At 41.8% G+C, this 19,657-nt stretch overlaps 1 protein-coding gene across 9 annotated transcripts in view; it reads right to left on the bottom strand.

Annotated features, from left to right (window-relative positions):
- The window catches only part of PXN (paxillin), a 53,991-nt gene that overhangs the window by 22,459 nt on the left and 11,875 nt on the right, over nucleotides 1–19,657 (bottom strand). For 8 of the 9 annotated variants that reach the window (XM_032947148.2, XM_032947146.2, XM_032947145.2 and 5 more), the window contains exons 2-3: nucleotides 12,243–12,378; nucleotides 5,504–5,657 (exon numbers count right to left, since the gene is read on the bottom strand). In XM_032947148.2, the coding sequence (XP_032803039.2) occupies nucleotides 5,504–5,657; nucleotides 12,243–12,354 (266 nt within the window). In that variant the 5' untranslated portion in view covers nucleotides 12,355–12,378. The remainder of the gene's footprint in view (nucleotides 1–5,503; nucleotides 5,658–12,242; nucleotides 12,379–19,657) is intronic. The other variant, XM_032947147.2, reaches the window with a different exon arrangement.

Genomic DNA, 19,657 nt, shown 5'->3' with positions numbered 1-19,657 from the left:
TAATCCGTGTCCAATTTCACACGTGGCCCTTTATAAAAAAAATACATTTGACAATGAACACGGGGGCTCTGATATGTTTTCCTATTCAAATGTGTTTCTCAGGTTTGCTTTACCTTGAAAATGAACATTATATTTAATATCGGGGTAGCTTGTTAAAATGAACACTCGCATTCATAAACAAAAAGACTGGTATGCTTACCGTACAGCACCACCGATATTACTGACACAAAATCAACTGGGAGAAAGATGTCTCATCACAATTTTCTCATCTCTATTGGCCCATTTACAACAGCGCCGTGCATACAACGGTATTTTCCCTATGATTTCGTTACCAGTGTACACCTGAAGTCATCTTTGGCCTAGAGAGACCAAAAACTTAGAGACACATCCTGTATGTACAGTACGTATGTTGAACTTCTTTCGGACCATACATAGCAAACCATGCTAATTGGAGGTGCGGGGGAAGAACAACAAACTGAACACAACAAGCAGTTCTAAAGAAATTAGTGTTCAATCTTGATGATTTCAAAATGCATAGCTCCAGTGGTTTCCTAATATTGGAAGAGGGTTCCAGACGGCCGCAGAAGCGCATGTGAAGGCGTGCGACGCAGTGACCGTCTTTGTTCGATGGCCAACCAAAAGCCGCTGCGAGGATGAGCGGAGTTCGCGTGATGGTTTATGCCCCTTGACGAGATCAGCAAGGTATTGTGGTTCCTTTGTGGCAAGCACTTTGTGTGTATTGAGTGCAACCGGAAGCCAATGCAGCTCGGCGAGAACCAGATGGACATGGTGGGATCTTGCACGCTACAAGCCTCAGTGCGTTTAGGAGGGAGTGCAAGACTCACTATGTTCTCCTGGCTTTTGCTTAAAATATTATTGCATTGTATTTGCATTATATTTTAGTGTATATAATGTTTTTATGCCTCCTTGAGTGGAGGGAATATTACATTTAAAAATATATATATACGGTTTACGGTTGCCCTGTCAGTTGAGGCCGTCTTCCCAGGCAGAGCCGCTATTCGAGCCCCAACGCCTTGCTGCAACCCTACACACCACCAACTGCTTACTGCGCACACCTGGCACGACTGTTATTATAGCGAACAAAATACTTCCGAGGGCATATGCACGTTCAAAAGTGCCTGATTTTACTCCCTTGAAAGATGTTGGATGTAACTTGTCAGTGTGCTCAAATGTTTTTTTCTTGTATTTATAAATGCTTTGTTTTTTCTCGACATTGGATTGTCCATAAAACAGCACTGATGTTTCCCCTATACATATTACAAAATGGGGAAATTATGATTTATTTGACCGTAAAGTCTTGTAAAGTCCCAGGCCAATCTTTAAAAGCTTCAGTACTGTCATCGCAGACCATGAATAAATAATGCAGTTGCTCTTAAGACACAACAGCGTAGTGTCTCAGCCACCACATAAAAAACAAATTACATTAAGTGAAAGGCGTTTAAAAGCTTGGTTTTCTTTTTTTCTGCACGATTCTCATCAGTAATCATTCAAACTTATTATGAGATTTCATATCTATTGAAGAGTAAATTACATTTATGCAAACAAAGTCTCTATTAAGTCGTACAAAATAAGTTATTCTTGAGCATTGATATAATGTTGCTTAATGCCTCTGTGTAGATGCATATGAAGCATTCCGTAAATGAAAGATGATTTCATATGCCTTGAAATTTTACATGCGGTAAATTGAAAAGTTATTTCTTTCTCATGAAAATCCATTATTTTTACAAAACCTTGTTACCAAGGCCAATCTACACAGCTTATAGCTTACAATGGCTGCATATCTGAATAAAAGGAAATGAATGCCATGTTTTCACGACCAATGGGAACTCTGCTGGCTCGATTACTCATTTTCCACTGGCACAGCAACATCCCGGTTTACCTGGGAGGTGCGTTCCTGAGTTGGGTGACGACGAATATCGAAACGACGTAAATCAAAGCGATTTGCTGGATAGGTGGAGGTGAAGGCTGAGGGGCGACGGTTAACGAGAAAGGACGGACAATGCTGTCAGCGACATAATTGGGGTTGAGGCGACGCAAAATCAGGTCGCAGTGGTAATAATTAAGCGATGACGTATTTGGGAAAAGACGTGAAAGGGGGAGATGTACATCTGAGCCGAGCCAGCACGGGGCTCTCACGATACGAGTGGTTTTCCACTGCTTATTTACTGTGTGACCATGGAGTGGCAGATGGGTCGTAGCAGGAGCACTGGGCCCAACATTGATCGAGCCTGGGGTAATGTTTTAAAACACACTCGTGCTAAAAATAAAAGGGGTAACAGTTTATACTTATATTGTCCTTTCCATTCTTAACGGAGGAACACACCATGAGGCCCTGAGGTGCAAACGAGCATGACCGTGACTCGAGTGATAAGCAGGTGACATGATACGTCTGTATCCGCGCCATCTCCTGCCCCCAAAGCATGTTCGAGGCGACAAAAGTGTTTAGCTGTGGAGTTAAGTGGTGGTGTTGTGGTTTGCACAGTATGCTATGTGGTCCCGGTGACCTGCGTTCGAGTGATACCCGAAGCGGTACAGGGGTGGCCTCTTTACCAGGCTGCACTCTCAGTGTGAAGTATGGTAAAAACATTCAACGAAACGGTGTTGGGGAGACCATTCATCCAGCAGTGAATTCAAAAATGACTGCACACTACGGTTTTCCTTTAGCAAAGCCCGAGCAGCCAATAAAGCATATGAACACAAGGTCAGGAAAAGAGATCCACGGGGTCAAACATACAGGCTGAACATGACAAACAGAGAATATGGACAAGCGAGAGAAATATGACAGATGGACCATGCAAATGCATCAAGACGTGCGCGGGCGAGAGAGAGCGAATGCAGCTGCACAGAACTGCTGAGTGTTTCCTTTAGCATTTGAAGCGATGTGTCTAAAATTGCATAGGGAAATCACTGATAATGGCAATGATGATAATAAAGATAACGGCTTGCAGTGGCTTTAAGCATGCTTCGCGGCCTTTGCATGTGGAGTCATGTATCCAGAGACACTGTGCAAATAGTACGTCGGGGGCAGTTGAAGGATAGGAGGGGATTTTTATTATAAATGTTCTGTCTTTGTATTTCTTTACATTCTCAGAGAGGAGACCGGTAGGCATTAGAGGGCTGGAAAATAGGGAAGGAGAGCAAACAACGGTATGAGAACACCTCGCAGGTAGAAATGAGAAAACCTGGCAGACAACAAACGGTCAGTCGTAGGCAAGTGCCTTGATCCGCACAGGGGCGGGGGGGGGGGTGTCTGCAGTGGAGAGCTATGGGCAGAGAATTATAGACTCCGGGAGCAGCTGCAGAGAAGGCTTGACCTTCCATTGAGCAAGAGGTTGCCGGGCGGTTTCGACAGGAGGCCATGCTTATGGAGGTAAAGAGCACGTGGGCCATAGTAGGGGAAATGAGGTGGGTGAGGTTGGTTGGGGTGAGTAATGGATTCCCAAGAAGATGGTGAAAGTCAATCTGTCATTTGATCCGCTGCTAGATTAAGAGTCGGCGGAGGGATGTGATTGCCGAGGAGATGTGGTCTCTTTTATGAGTGCCGATGTGAGAAGTGTGTTGGCGTCATTCTGAAGCATCTGGAGTTAGGAGATTAGATATTTTTTTGGGAGGTCACAGAGGAGAGAAGTACGCGGTCGAGTGATGAAGGCATAGACCAGCGGTCCGCGGACCCCTGGTGGTCCACGAGGTTACTGCAGGAGGTTCGCGGAAAAAAAAATAACATCCTCGCCAAGGAAGTGTACAATTTTCAAACAGCCCGTAGAGCATGTGGTGGTTCGCAAAATGTTCAGCGGTTGAAAAGGGGGTCCGCACAATAGAAAAAGTTGACAACCGCTGGCATAGATAAATACCTCAGGAGAAGAGGATGCAATGAAGTCGTGGATGTGGTCAGCGTAGGAGAACGACAGCTTGGGATCAACGACAATTGCTATCTTGATGTTGGAACTTATAGCCCATTTGACGTGGAGGCTTTACCAATAGCTTACTTGTCGGTGAGAACTTCAGTTTTGGGTGCATGGAGCTGAAGAAAGTTTTAACCAATCGAAAGTGAGACCGTGTCAAGTGTGCACAGTGAGACGGTGGTCTGTCAAGTCATTGTCGGATTGGGTGTCAACAGCACGGCAAACATGATCGATGCTAAAGCTGGAGATTACATTTGTTCATGAGAGGAAATAAAACGAGAAGCGTAATGGGCTGATGAAGGAACTTTTGTGGAGGCCACAGAGTAAAGAATTATGATCATGATGATATGCAAACAAAAGCTCTCATACAAAAAAGGATATTGCAGTTGCTACCCAGACTTGATGCTCAATGTGCCGTAAACAAGTAGGGTTTTCGATATTAATTCGCACATCAGAAACAGATTTACAGTAAATGCGCCATTCGTGTGACAGCATGCGGGTGAAGCAATCAGGAAGATGTAAGATTTCTGGATGTGATGCTCCGCTACCTTGGGGATTATGTGATATGTACACAGGACGGCATTAAATGTATTGAAACAACATCATAGCTATTTTAAGAGGCATCAGCTTATTGGTAAATCAATAGTCCAAAAAACATACAGAACCAGCCCCCTCGAGACACATTTTGGGCCTCAGTACATCATCTCTGCTGGATGCCCCCCATTCCTTCCCATCGCCCGTGACCGTTGTCAAAAGGAGACAATTTTTCCTCGGCCTCAATCGTACCCAACAAATTAATGTGTGTGACGCGAACGCCATTGCAATATTTTATCCGGGGCCGAGAGCAGATAAAATATATTGTTTGTAAATAAAATAGGTGGCAGAGAGATTAATCACAAAATGACATGGCCATGTACCCAACATTTAGTATATATCTTATAAATCGTTTAGATTGTCAGTCATTTATTACCGATTTGTCTCCGTTTTCGTGATTGTATGAATACACGTAACATTACATGTAATTACATTCATATTAAGAAAAAATAAATTTTGAAATAGGCAATTCATGTGCTTATTTTAACATGTCAAACAATAGAATTACTTCAAATCAATTTCGATTTAAAGCTTTCGTGACTGCAAGGATTCATCTTCTTTGGTTCTTTTGGTAAAGTCACGTAGAATGAGAATAAACTAATAAATTAATAATATAAAATAACACAATAAAATTCTCTTAGTGAGAATTTTATTGCGTTATTTTACGTGACTTTACCGAAAGAACCAAAGAAGATACTTCAAATCAAGTTTTAATATATTTTTTGCTTTCACTCCATGCAAAAAAAGGAGATATTAGGATTAGTTCAATTGTATTGTCTTATCTAGCTGGAGTCCAAACAATTCAGTTGCACCCCCTTTTCCTGCCACTCTCGCCGTGCCTGGGCAGACCCATACCGTCTTCAGGCACGATGACGCTTATTTATACCATCCTACGGAACCAGATGATGTATGCATGTGCTCACGCACGTGCGAACGTACGCGTACGAGTTTCTGCTTGCGGCGGCAGAAGAGCCGTTCTCTCTCACCCTTGCTGAGGTGGCACTGAGGCGCCAACACTGCCGTGTTCCTGAAGGCCCTCTGTGGCCGCTCTGCCTTGCGATTCCATCACTCTGGGGTCCATGCTGTGAGGTTGAGCCGAGCCACGGCTGGAGTCGACGGCCAGGGCTTTGCTTCCATCTGCTGTTTTGCATGGCGAGGAAATGTGGATGTTTGTGAGCTGTGTTTTTCTTTTAATTGTATGTTCGAAACAGTAAACATAGCAAAAACAGAACCAGAATTCGCAAAATGCATCTAAAGACGAACCTATTTTAGATATAAGACAGGGAAGAGAAGCAGAGGATAGAGTAGTGAAGAAAGAAAATAACAATAGAAGATGAAAAGGATTGACAGCAGGTACACAACAGTGTACAATTATCATATACTAGCTTGTTTGCCCATCCTAGGAAGCTGTAATATTTACGAAAAAAATTAGCAGAGTATAATTGTATCTTGTGTAAATTAAATGGCAGTAAATCTGGCACAAAACGAAGTCATAAAACACTTCACTGCAGTTCACTCTAGCACTGTATTAATGGCAGTGATTCTTGCACAAAGCTATGTCATAAAACACCTCACTTCATGTCACTGTAGCACTGAAAATAACTGACTTTCAATTTATTAAAATTTTATTCTCTTCTGCTTTCGGTACAATATCTGGAATATCACGGAGATATGTCTATTTTATCATAATGTAGAAGCATGAATTCGACTTACCTTTTGTCTCAAGTGCTGAAGAAATAAATAAAGACACCAAATCCACTTTGTTGCTGCGTAGAATTATTTATTAGATTCACTTTCAATAAAGAAACGTCAAACTTAAAGCGAATTTGCGGGAAGAAAAAAAATTCCGCTCGACCTTCTGCGCGAGTGTAAAAATCCACCCGCTCATGAATATTAATGACGGGGGTGGGGTGCGGCATGTAGAGTGACGTCACGCACGTTACACACAAACAGACATTTTTGGTTCATTATAGTAGTAATGCATGTAAGCTTGATAGCATTGCGATGTTTGTTTTGCTAAATTATATCTTTAGAATCTTATTCTACTTTTTTGTTTGAGTGGTTCAGGGTTATTAAAAAAAGATATATTCCAATGTTCAATCACAGTCAACTTGAGAAAACAAATATATTAGTGTTTGATTGATCATATCAGGATATCCTGAAGCAGCTTTGTTGACCAAAAAATTGACTTTTGCATTTCCACTCAGAAATAATTGTGTTTTTCTGCTCACCCATGCATTGCTATTAAAGCAGACACTAATATATTACCTCCGGGCAGCGACCATTAATTTACCCACGTGGAGAAGCAAAATCTTAATTTACTTGCCAAGTTTCATATTTATTGAAGTCAAATGTCTCCCTGCTCCAATATGAGTGGGACAATGGGCATCCTTGTTGGTGGCCCTGTGCCAGCGCTTGAAGTTTCACATTCTTATGAAATTCTCCAGTCGGACCACAAAACCACTGCTGTATATTCCCGATAGTAAAGGTGCAGCCCTGCAATATCTTGCTCTAGCCACTGCTGACAGAAGGGCATCCACCAGAAGGAGATCGAGCGAGCTCTAGAGAGTATTTTCTCGTACTCTTCACCGCTGGCCAGACGTACTGGAACCGGTGGGAGGACCAATGCTTTAGTGCACCTCACCCGACCTACCGGCTGATTAACTGTGGTGCACCCAGTGATGCCCTTGGGTGGACAGAGGCAGGAGGAGTTCGTGCTGGTGACCTCTGGATTCCAAGCCCGGTGCGTCAACCATTACACCACAGCCACATCGACTTTCCAAAGTGGTACTTATTTTAAGCCGAGAGATTATGAATTTAGTTCATCCCCCCAATGGGGCTTTTAAGTCACAATTTTATGAATACGGAAAGAGCAATCTCACGACTGTATTTAACCACCAAGCCATATTGAGTTGGCCACATGCTTCCACATGCATTTAGCACGATTGACAGTCAAGTACAATGGGTATTTTATTCAGTACCAGTAGCTACCAATGGGCATCATGCACTTCAGTTCACGCAATTTTACTTGCCTTTCTGAAATTACTCCTTTTTTTACACCTGATGAAGATCGCTTGTGTTGCGGTCGAAACGTCGTGATCGATTTATTTTAATATAATGTTATGGTATTTCTGCATACGTGACTTTACCGAAAAAAAACAATGAGTAATGTATGCAGTCACGAAAGCTTTAATTCTTTATTTTCTGAAATTCATTGCACCATTCCAAAGCATATAAATGTAATAAAAATTGTCAGTTACTGTTGATACATGCTACTGCAATTGGTAAATACGGATCGCTTTATTACAAAAAAAATTCTGCCCAATTTCAATACTTTCACATACATACATGCATATGCATTTAGTTTCAACGACATGGGTTTGGATAAAGTTGCTTTGCGTGCTCCCTCTATGTCTGTACTGTTGTCAATGTTTAATTCCAGGACTCACTTAAAAAACTAAGTTCAAATGGGCTCCCTCCTGTCTTTAACTAAAGTAAATAAACTGACTGCACTGTATATACTGGTATATGCCGTGTCGTGTGTGGAGGTTATTTACAGCCGTGGCAATGCATTGCTCATGCCCATTTTATCACCCATCATAGCATAAAGCAGTGACTTAAATATGTGCCCTTTTAAGGCCCTTTTGCTGCGCCTGCTGCTTGCAGAAAGGGTTCAGAACTGCAGCGGTATTGTTGCTTTACCGTGCCTGTTTGAGTTGGCAGGCGGTCACAGGCAGAAAAAGTCGAGTCCCGAATATAAACAGCACATGCACAGCACCCACCTACAATGCTTGTAAAACGCAGTCATGAATGTGTGGGAGCCTTCACACCATCCTGGTTCATATGCAGCTGTCAACCGATGCATATATTGGGCTACTTGTTTAGAATTCGAATCATTCAATTTACTTTTACCGTTTGAACAATCCATACAGCACACATGTTTTTTTGTTTTATATATAGATATAAAAATGATAAAATGCAATTAATAAATGCTCAGTGAATTACCTGAATTTTAAACCCTGACATTTCTTTGGAGATGGCAACACAATTTGTGATAACTATACTTATTTTCACGTGACAAAAAGCCAGCAATTTACACATTTTATAAATAATGGTGTGAAAATCACATTTATATGTGAATATCTGGAGAAATACTGAAACGTATTGTAGTAAAATTCAGTGATTCTACAAATGTCAACCTTAAAAAGAAGTCAGCTGGAAAACGGTGACTGTGCTCGATGTATAAATTGAGTCTGGTTCATTATCAAATTGCTGGTGCATGCTCGCAAACCTAATCGAATTATTTATTCTGCAGACTAATATGACGAATGAGAAACATTCCATATTCTATGTAAAGATTATCACATTACATTGACAGGTCACCCATGTTATGGGAGTGCAAAGCATACATATTATTTCATTTCTGAGGAGATTCAGAGGAACCTATGTTGTCAATTATTACCTTATGAGCTGGCCGATGAGATGAACACAAGTTAGGTCAATGTGTCAGGTAATTATTTTCCCTTTGTGTGCCCTTTTCCTGTCACCCATTTACTGCATAAAGCGAGGGAAACCTGTATAGACTTGGATTGATTCATTAAATAAAATCTAAGGGTGTGTGAAAATTTTTTACCCGATTTGAAATCTCTATATTTCTGCAACCACGAACCGCCCATGAATGAAACTCTTACCACTTGAAAGGGCGGGGCATAGAGAGGGCGGGGCATAGAGAGGGCGGGGCATAGAGTTTCAAGTGATTACCGCTAGATGCCTCTCCCAGCGCACAAACAGCCCCTAGCCTCAGTCATTCGCAAGACGGTGACCCCACCGCAACACAAGGGGCGTTTTGCGTTCTGCAGTTCAGCAAGACTGAATCCGTAAATGCGATACAGCGTGTGTTTCAACAGTGTTTTGACATTGATCCGCCAATGTCAAAGAGCATTCATCGTTGGTACCGACAATTTGAGGAAGCGGGCTGCTGTTTATGTAAGGGGAAGAGCACAGGGCCACCACGCACCTCAGAGGAAAACGTGAGAAGAGAGGCGTTTGGGACTAATTCAACTATCGTCTCAATGTTGTCCGTACAGCAGGTGGAGGGCACGTAGAGCATTTATAAAATGGTTAGTAAAACTTGATAACTCATTAAACCATTTGTAACTTGTTGTGTAGTTGTAACATGTTGCCATCGTGAAATATACTGCTTTGAAATTGGGTCCATCCTTTTTAAACACCCTGTACTACAATACTGTGTATTAATCCAATTATGCATGCACAAAATGGAGCTTGTGAGAATACATCTTTTTATGCAGATTATATGTAAATACTACATTCAAAGCTCGTGGAAAGAAGGAAACCACAGCGCAAATTTGACAGTTAAAAGAGACTAAAGGATTAAATTCCTGAATTGACTCGTAACCCAAACCATGATAAATCACTTCATCATAAAGTGGAGGTGGGGGGTTGAAAAACAATCTGAATTACAGTATTCTACCAGACAGGCCAAACATAACATTAATTTTTTTCCGTCTAATACATTGACTATTACGTATTATTTATTGTAAACTTTTTTTAACAATGTAATCATGATGTTGATACAGTATTGAGATATTTGTTTTCAATGTTCATTGCGAATTAACACGATTATAGTAATTGAATGTATTTGATAGAAGGGTTTAAAAGTTTTGCTGCGTGTCAAAATCAAGTCATGTGTAACAACATTTTTTAAAAGATAGGTTGGACAAAAATCTGATGCAATACTGTTCTTGAAATCCTCTTTTCATTCCGATCAATTCCGATCGGATCATTGTTGAGCCGATTTCCTGAACCGCCAGATTGGATAAGCTGGGATCGTGCGATCTCCAATTACACGACCCAAGGCGATGGTTGGTGCACCCCAAGTAATTGCTACAGCAGAGTTAGCGCAGCATACTATTTGACCTTACATTTTAACTATAATTCCATTTGTTGTATTCACATCGCTGGAACGATGCACACAGTATTATTTATACGGTGGATAAATAATACAATATATCGTTAAATCAGGGAGCACAATAATTATAATGCGTTGATAAGCAATTATATTGACATTTATCCCACGACAGCGAATTATGAATGTCTTCCATTCACAAAGTTTTGTTTTGAATTTCACCCCACTGAAGGGAGGTGTCCCAAATATTTACTTGACATTGAATCTCCAGATGTGATTACTTTCAAATGTTAATTCACAATTTACAAAAGTGTTCATTATTGGAATGAACAATTAGATAGACTTGTCTCTTTGCCATTGAAAATTCCATATTCTTTGGTTCTATTCGGTAAAGTCACGTAAAAGTATAACACAACAAAAAAATGTTTATACTTTTACGTGACTTTACCGAATAGAACCAAAGAGTATGGACCCTTGCAGTCACAAAAGCTTCAAATCTAGAAATTCCATATTGTTTTGAAGCAAACTTATGGATGGAAGTCTGACCTCTGTTGCAAGTGTTGTGCCAGAAATAACTGTAATCTCGACAACCATGCTTAGCACCCACGCATCAAAGGGACTGTCAAATTTCTGGCAGCATACGCCAACTGTGTATATTTATACTTGTGACTAATGGTTTTACCAATGATGATTACTTTTTTGGCCTTGAAACTAAAATTATGACTTTATCCATTTCACTTCAACTCCATCCCTTCCCAGAGCAGGACAGAGCCTATGCGTCACGTGATGTTTTCATCACAGAAAATACCACGGGTGCTGCGAACCATATTTGGTCGGTGAGTTGTTAGTCCGAGAACTCCCAAGTTAGGGCATATCATTTAGACTGTTTGGAATTGCGCTTACATTGAAGCTGGTTAAAACATCGTCAAAATGTTAAACCATTCACGTCCTATGAAGTCAATATCAACCAGGGACGTAGTTGGAGAAAAGGGAAGTGCCAATTCTAAATGCAACTAATTACACAACAAATAGCAATGTGAAATATTAGTAAGGATTAGAGGGATGGAATTCGAAATAATTTATTCCTTATTTCTAATATAAGCTGCCATGGCAAATGATTATCACACTGGACTTGCAATACAAAGGTCTTCGGATCATTCTCCCTCAGCAGTTGAAACAATTAGAGCAAGTTTCTTCAATTCCCCTGCCTCTGTCCACCCAGCAGTATAAATAGGCAACACAACACAACAGGGGTGGTGGGGTAAAGTGTGGATAATCGCACCTCTTCCAAGAAATCTGGTCTGTATGAGGAAGAGTAGGCCAAAATATCCTCTGGAGGGGATCTCGACAGCTTCCTCCAGCGGAAGCCCTTCTGCCAGCAGTGGCGTGAGCAGGCGATGAGCAGATTAACACGTAGGCTTTCACGGCTAATATTGTCCATTTCACACGTAGTCTTTCGTGACCAATGTTATCCATAATATAGGGGGGTTTTTTATGGGTTAGATTGCGTAAATATAAATGTGTCACCAACCCACCACCGCCCGACACAGCCAATTACCAAGGTTTGTAACTTAAACAAAACGTGCTAATTCGTTACTATTTCAGCACATCAGTGTGTCTGGAGAGTAAACCCACAACATTTACAATTCGAGTACGAGGTTTCACTGGCGATGACAACCAGTGTCATCAGGCGATTTGCCGGAATTGTGAAGAAGTCTTCCGAGTAGGGCGACACGTTTTACCTTATTATTGACATTGTTAGTGCTGGTGCAAGTTGCTGTGCTGCAATGGTCGCGTACCGGAGATGAGGCAGTCTCTCTGCGGCGATGGGGGAGAGTTAAACTGGGCCGCATTGAGCTCCTGAAGCAGCCGGTCCAGCTCGGAGAGGTTATTGCCGATAGATGAGCTCATGCTTGACACTATCACCTTCACCTCCTGTTTCGCACAACAGCGGCAACAAGCTCACAACTTGGCGCACACTTCACGCTTTGAGTTACAGCTCCGGCATGCACACCCCTCCGTACACGCTAAAAATACGCAAAGAATGTTGACAATTAAGTTGTGGATAAATCAAACCCAGGTTTTTGTCCGCATGCTCATGTAAACTTAAGTGTTCATATCAGGTATTGTATTTTTTTTAATGTATAGCATATGAGATGCTTTACAAAATGTACAATTTGTGTGTGCTCATAAAGTTAATCGAAACTAAAATGTGTTCATCAGTAACACCAACCATGATTAACAAATATAACAAACAGCTTTGCTGAATGAATTACATAGTCTTATCTCCATATATATAAAAGGCAAAGTTGTCATTATGTGTGTCTGTTCAAAATGTTGAGCGTACTTCCCGACATGCAACAAACTGCAAATTTGCCATGTGGGTACTTTCCAGACTGTACACCATGCAAAAATTATACAAATACACTTTTGCTTTTGGGGGGTGGAGGGGGGCTAAATAATGTATATTTTTTGCACGGCAAGTGAGCTGTCACGTCAAATCTATCACGTGACCAGCGCATATGGAAGCGTAACGCATTGTAGTGTAGTGGTTAGCGCGCTGTGTATGTGTCTGTGTGTGTGTCTGTGTCTGTGTGTATGTGTCTGTCTGTGTGTGTATGTGTGTGTATGTGTCTGTGAGTGTGTGTGTCTGTGTGTGTATGTGTCTGTGTGTGTATGTGTCTGTGTGTGTATGTGTCTGTGTGCGTCTGTGTGTCTGTGTGTGTAAGCGTAACGCATTGTAGTGCGGCGGTTAGCGCGCCGCGCTACGAACCCGGCGGCGCGAGTTCGAGTCCCGCTCACGGCCACCACAGTGACGATTATTTGAACCGGTTCTGGGCCTCCCCTAGATCGACTCAGCCTCAAACGAGTAACTGCTGTGGTGTGTGAACATCGCCACTGGGGACACAAAGGCGGCCGCCCTTGGTGAATACAAGTCCCAGGCGAAGCCCGGTAGTAAAGCTAGTGCCACATAAATGATAAAGAGGCTGGTCCCACTGACATGGTACATGTGCGTAACATATATTCTTGTCAAATTGGTACGAATTACATTCGCCACGATTTAGTTTCTGGGCACAACATGACTGAAGCTGAAGGGTCCCCTTTTGTGGAAATTGGATACGATAGGGCTGCAAGGCTGGCTGCTAGCCATTGGCTTGGGGGCAATGGCTTAGAAAACAATAGGACAGCTCAATACCTATCAAATGTATCATCTAAGCCATGTCAACAGATGCTGAGAATTCCTCTGTTCTGACAAAAAAAAAAGCCTGTCCGGCATATCAATGACTTCTCTTTCACACTTGAAGCGATGTTTTTTTAAATATGTTTTTGTTCACTGATGAGATTTAATATTTAAACATATTTTTTTCGGGGGCACACATACCACATCGCGTGGTATCAAGGTTTTTACATTTACACGCCACTTATAATTTACGTGATTTCACAGTAAAGTAATGTCTACTCATATATGTGTGCTATAATGTACAATAACAGTATAATCCGATCGTTCATTTCGAGTTTTAAATCGTGCAGTGAGAGACGAGTATATTGATCAAAAGTTACGTCATTTTCTTCACATACAGAATCGGAATCTTTATTTAAACTCGAAGAATCCGATGAGCTATGAAGCTCTTTATGACAGATGTTAGTTAATGATAGGGTATGTTTATTCAAGTTTGTACACCATTCTAAGTATGTGAATGTGTATCACGTGCAAAGAAAAAAGGATTTCGTTATACATTATTTAATTACTTGTAACTTTAACACGTAGGCTTTCGCGACCAATATCATGCATGAGAGGTTTTTGGTTTAGATCGCGTAAATATATAAATGTTGTGTCGTTAAAACCCGCCACAGCCAACTAGTAGGGATAGTAAATGTTGTGGCTTGGCTCTCCAACACACCGGTGTGCTGTACTAGTGACGAATTGGCCACGTTCTGTTTACGTGACAACCCTTACTAGTTGGCTGTGTCGGGTGGTGGCGGGGTTTTAACGACACAACATTTATATATTTACGCGCTCTAACACAAAAAAACCTCTATTATACCTGCAACTTGTTCATTGACTGAAATCCTAGACTCAGAAGTTTGACTCAGCGATTGTGATTACGTACTGTTTTCACCAGCGGGCGAAGTGTTATGAAATAAATGTGTACGCCAACCTACAAATCCCAAAACAAAGGTCTAAAAACTCCGCTTATCCGCCTTAGCGCCTTGACTACGGCACTGATCGTAACTTCTAAAGTGAAACGGCGAACCGTATTTGCCCAAGCACTGTACTATTTATGAACACCATTTTATAATAATAATAATAATAAATATTACAAGCGAAATGTAAACTTATAAAAATAGAGGCAGCGGACAACAAATATGAGTTTCATTAAGGGGCCGTCCATAAATGACGTCACGCGATTTTTGCCCCCCCCCCTTCGTCACACGGCGTCACAAAAAGTCAGACCTCCCCCCCCCAAATATGACGTCACAAAGCTCTGCCCCCCCCAAAAAAAACACGCTTCAAATCGCTTTAAACTATTGTCATTGTAGTGCGTATTTAATGTGGCGCTGCACTCTGATGTTGTACGAGAAAACATTTATCAAAAAGTCTATTTAATTAAGCAGAACGTGTTGTCTATATTTAAAATTGCGCATTTTGATGTGACGTCACATTTCTCAAACTCCCCCCCCACCCCCCCATCGTCACACATCGTCACAAATGTCTGACCCCACCTCTCCCCCCTAGGTGCGTGACGTCATTTATGGACGGCCCCTAAGATCAAGACGTCAAAATGGCCAAAGTCGTAGCGGCCACGAGACCTCGCCCTCGGCTGTCTACCCCCTGGCAGAGCCCACAGCTGTTGCACCGTCGATACGCGACCTTTCAATGTCTCTAACCCAACGGGCATCACCATCTGGCCTTAAGAATTCCCATTGCTCGCCTGCCTCGCGGAGACCACTCCCAATGCCCTTCCAATAACAAAGGCGTAGCAAAAGCAGCATTTCTAACAAATCGCACGTACGTTTTTCCACTGCACTATAAATATTTCACAACGGTCACTGGACGAGGCGAAAACAAAGTTTATTCTAGCTCCGGGTAACTGTTAATAAAAAAAGGCCCGCATAATAGCTACGCGAAGGGTACACGAGTGGTTTTACCCCACCGCGCGGTGAAACTTCTTTATGCCCTCTCTTGTCATGCGCTACTCGTATTGCTCTCTGACGCGTCTTCAGAAGGTGCCAACACGTGGGACGGCACTTCACATTACACGCCGAACGACCCACGTTACAACCCGAAGTAACGCCAGAGAGCCGTGCGGCGCATCGGTGAAAAACCCACGCATCAGCCATACTCTTAATGTCCACACATACGACCGATCCGTGGAAACCCGTTTTCCTGCTGATGGGTTATTCCTGTTATCTGCATTTACACCCATATATATGACTCACCTGGAAATGTTCTCCGGCAAATGCTGAAACTCATCCAATTTATCCACATTTTTACTTGCAGAAAACACCCATATGTGTTGACAGTCTCCCTATTATTAAGACCCAGGTGGTTGAGTGTTTTCCGCTTAGAGTAGAGTTATTACTGTGGTGTAATAACCATTGAAAAATTAGCGGATGTAAAATATACCCTGTCATTCGAATTGAGTAGGCCATTGTATGCTGGCGCTGAGTTACATTTTTGCCAAATTAGAAAATTACCTGCAAATCACTTAATTGGGATAGCAATCGACTGCCGAGACTAATACCCTATTTGCACATCCAGGTACTGAGTCACCTTGTGCCCACAGGGTTAGCCCTTTCAAACGTTTGAGATGAGACATAAAGCTATTTGGGACGTCTCTGCATAAAGGGCACAATATAAATAGACATAATGATCATTATTACATATATTGTTCATCTGTCGATAAGAGGCGCCCAGATGTGGTGTCATGGAAACGCTAAATTAATCATATTACCTGCGTGTTTTAATTTGCATTTATTCATGGATAACTGTCTGAATATTTTCGCTGATAGGCATGAAAAAGCTTAACCAGCGTCATCACTTGATTACAGACATACTCTTTGGTTCTTTCGGTAAAGTCACGTAGGTATAAAATGAAGTAAATCACGACGTTTCGGGTGCAACGCAAGCGTCCGTCATCAGGTGGGAAAGCCTGATGATGACGGACGCTTGTGTGTGCGCCCGAAACGTGATTTATTTTATTTTCTACCTACGTGACTTTACCGAAAGAACCAAAGAGTATGGATTCCTGCAGTCACGAAAGCTTCAAATCAAGATTGATTACAGACACTTAATTTTTTATCTACATAATACCATTAGCCTTTTATTGGAGGCTAAGCTCTTAATTAGTGCTGTAACTATACATCAAGGTAATTTTTGTTTTTTTTTCTTACACTCTGAGTGTAAAGGTGGCAAAAACTGCACAGATAACCGAAGAGCCATGGCAATAAATGGCATACTACAAATGATGAGTGTGCTGTCAACTCCACTCCTCTAAAAGAGGTACACATTCGTCAGAGTATTTTTTATCTTGACTTTTCCAATAAAGCTTTAACCACCCAGTTCACTTTCCTATACCTTCAAACCTGCATATTTTCAGCTGCTGACATTGCAAACAACATAGTGCTGTGCCCAGTAATTGGAAACGTGTGTATTTCTTGCACAGTTTTTTTATTTATGCCATTACAAAACTGAATGATGGTTTTTTTTGCACAGAACTGCTTGTTTTCTGGTTGGAAAGACATGCGCGTGTATGACACAATCACCCACGCAAGAAAATCGGCCACAATGACATCAGTGATGTATTTACAATTAAAATAAGTAGCATATCATGTCATTCAGTGGTAATTACTTAGTGCCGCGAACAACGTGGAAATTAAAATATTGAACTTGTTAATGTCTCATCTTTTATTGAGCTTTCAAACTAATTGACCATACATTTCTCACCTACAGTAAAGAGAAACAATGTATCTCCTTGAAGGGTATACTAGAGCTGTCAATGTAAACTCCCTCCTTTGAACTCTCGTATTGAACTGAACTAAAAAAAAACGAAACGATTAAAAGTATTTGTATTTTACCAGGTAAGGCCCATGGAGCTATATAGCTCTTTTTCAAAAGCAAACTGGCCACAAATGCTAGCTTCATGAATTGGCTTATCATGTGGAAATTTAAAGCAGCCACATACTCTAAACGTGTGCGGTAACTGGAGCACCCGGAGAAAAATGCACACGACCACGGGGAGAACATGCAAACATCAAATATACAGGCGTCAGGGTCGGGATCGAACCCAGGACTTCCTGAATACCAGGCGAGATAGCTAACACATCTCGCCAATCATGTTAATTTCACGTTTACTCCATGTGATGTCAATTTAACTGTTATGGTAGTTAACTATAAATGAGCATGTGCCTTAAAAAATAGGACATATTTTGGCCACGTTAAATACCGCAGCACTGCTGCAAGGACAGTTCTTTGGAACTGCTTTTTTGTGTTCAGTTTGTTGTCCTTCACCCCGCACCTCCGATTAGCACGGTTGGCTACGTACTGTGCGAAAGAAGCGCAACATACAGTGAGGGAAACATAGTATTTGATCCCCTGCTGATTTTGTACGTTTGCCCACTGAGAAATAAATGATCAGTCTATCATTTTAATGGTAGGTTTATTTGAACAGTGAGAGACAGAATAACAACAAACAAATCCAGAAAACGCATGTCAAAAATGTTATACATTTATTTGCATTTTAATGAGGGAAATAAGTATTTGACCCCCTCTCAATCAGAAAGATTTCTGGCTCCCAGGTGTCTTTTATACAGGTAACGAGCTGAGATTAGGAGCACACTCTTAAAGGGAGTGCTCCTAATCTCAGCTTGTTACCTGAATGAAAGACACCTGTCCACAGAAGCAATCAATCAATCAGATTCCAAACTCTCCACCATGGCCAAGACCAAAGAGCTCTCCAAGGATGTCAGGGACAAGATTGTAGACCTACACAAGGCTGGAATGGGCTACAAGACCATTGCCAAGCAGCTTGGTGAGAAGGTGACAACAGTTGGTGCGATTATTCACAAATGGAAGAAACACAAAAGAATTGTCAATCTCCCCCGGCCTGGGGCTCCATGAAAGATCTCACCTCGTGGAGTTGCAATGATCATGAGAACGGTGAGGAATCAGCCCAGAACTACACGGGAGGATCTTGTCAATGATCTCAAGGCAGCTGGGACCATAGTCACTAAGAAAACAATTGGTAACACACTATGCCGTGAAGGACTGAAATCCTGCAGCGCCCACAAGGTCCCCCTGCTCAAGAAAGCACATACACATGCCCGTCTGAAGTTTGCCAACGAACATCTGAATGATTCAGAGGACAACTGGGTGAAAGTGTTGTGGTTAGATGAGACCAAAATGGAGCTCTTTGGCATCAACTCAACTCGCCGTGTTTGGAGGAGGAGGAATGCTGCCTATGACCCCAAGAACACCATCCCCACCGTCAAACATGGAGGTGGAAACATTATGCTTTGGGGGTGTTTTACTGCTAAGGGGACAGGACAACTTCACCGCATCAAAGGGACGATGGACGGGGCCATGTACCATCAAATCTTGGGTGAGAACCTTCTTTCCTCAGCCAGGGCATTGAAAATGGGTCGTGGATGTGTATTCCAGCATGACAATGACCCAAAACACATGGCCAAGGCAACAAAGGAGTGGCTCAAAAAGAAGCACATAAAGGTCCTGGAGTGGCCTAGCCAGCCTCCAGACCTTAATCCCATAGAAAATCTGTGGAGGGAGCTGAAGGTTCGAGTTACCAAACGTCAGCCTCGAAACCTTAATCACTTGGAGAAGATCTGCAAAGAGGAGTGGGACAAAATCCCTCCTGAGATGTGTGCAAACCTGGTGGCCAACTACAAGAAACGTCTGACCTCTGTGATTGCCAACAAGGGTTTTGCCACCAAGTACTAAGTCATGTTTTGCAGAGGGGTCAAATACTTATTTTCCTCATTAAAATGCAAATCAACTTATAACATTTTTGACATGCGTTTTTCTGGATTGTTTTGTTGTTATTCTGTCTCTCACTGTTCAAATAAACCTACCATTAAAATTATAGACTGATCATTTCTTTGTCAGTGGGCAAACGTACAAAATCAGCAGGGGATCAAATACTTTTTCCCTCACTGTACATACAACATACATACAACATACATACAACATACATAC

Source organism: Petromyzon marinus, chromosome 5 (assembly GCF_048934315.1).
Source record: "Petromyzon marinus isolate PM22_M1 ecotype Great Lakes invasive population chromosome 5, UKy_Petmar_22M1.pri1.0, whole genome shotgun sequence".
NCBI lineage: Eukaryota > Metazoa > Chordata > Hyperoartia > Petromyzontiformes > Petromyzontidae > Petromyzon > Petromyzon marinus.
This window is presented reverse-complemented; position numbering and strand designations above follow the sequence as displayed.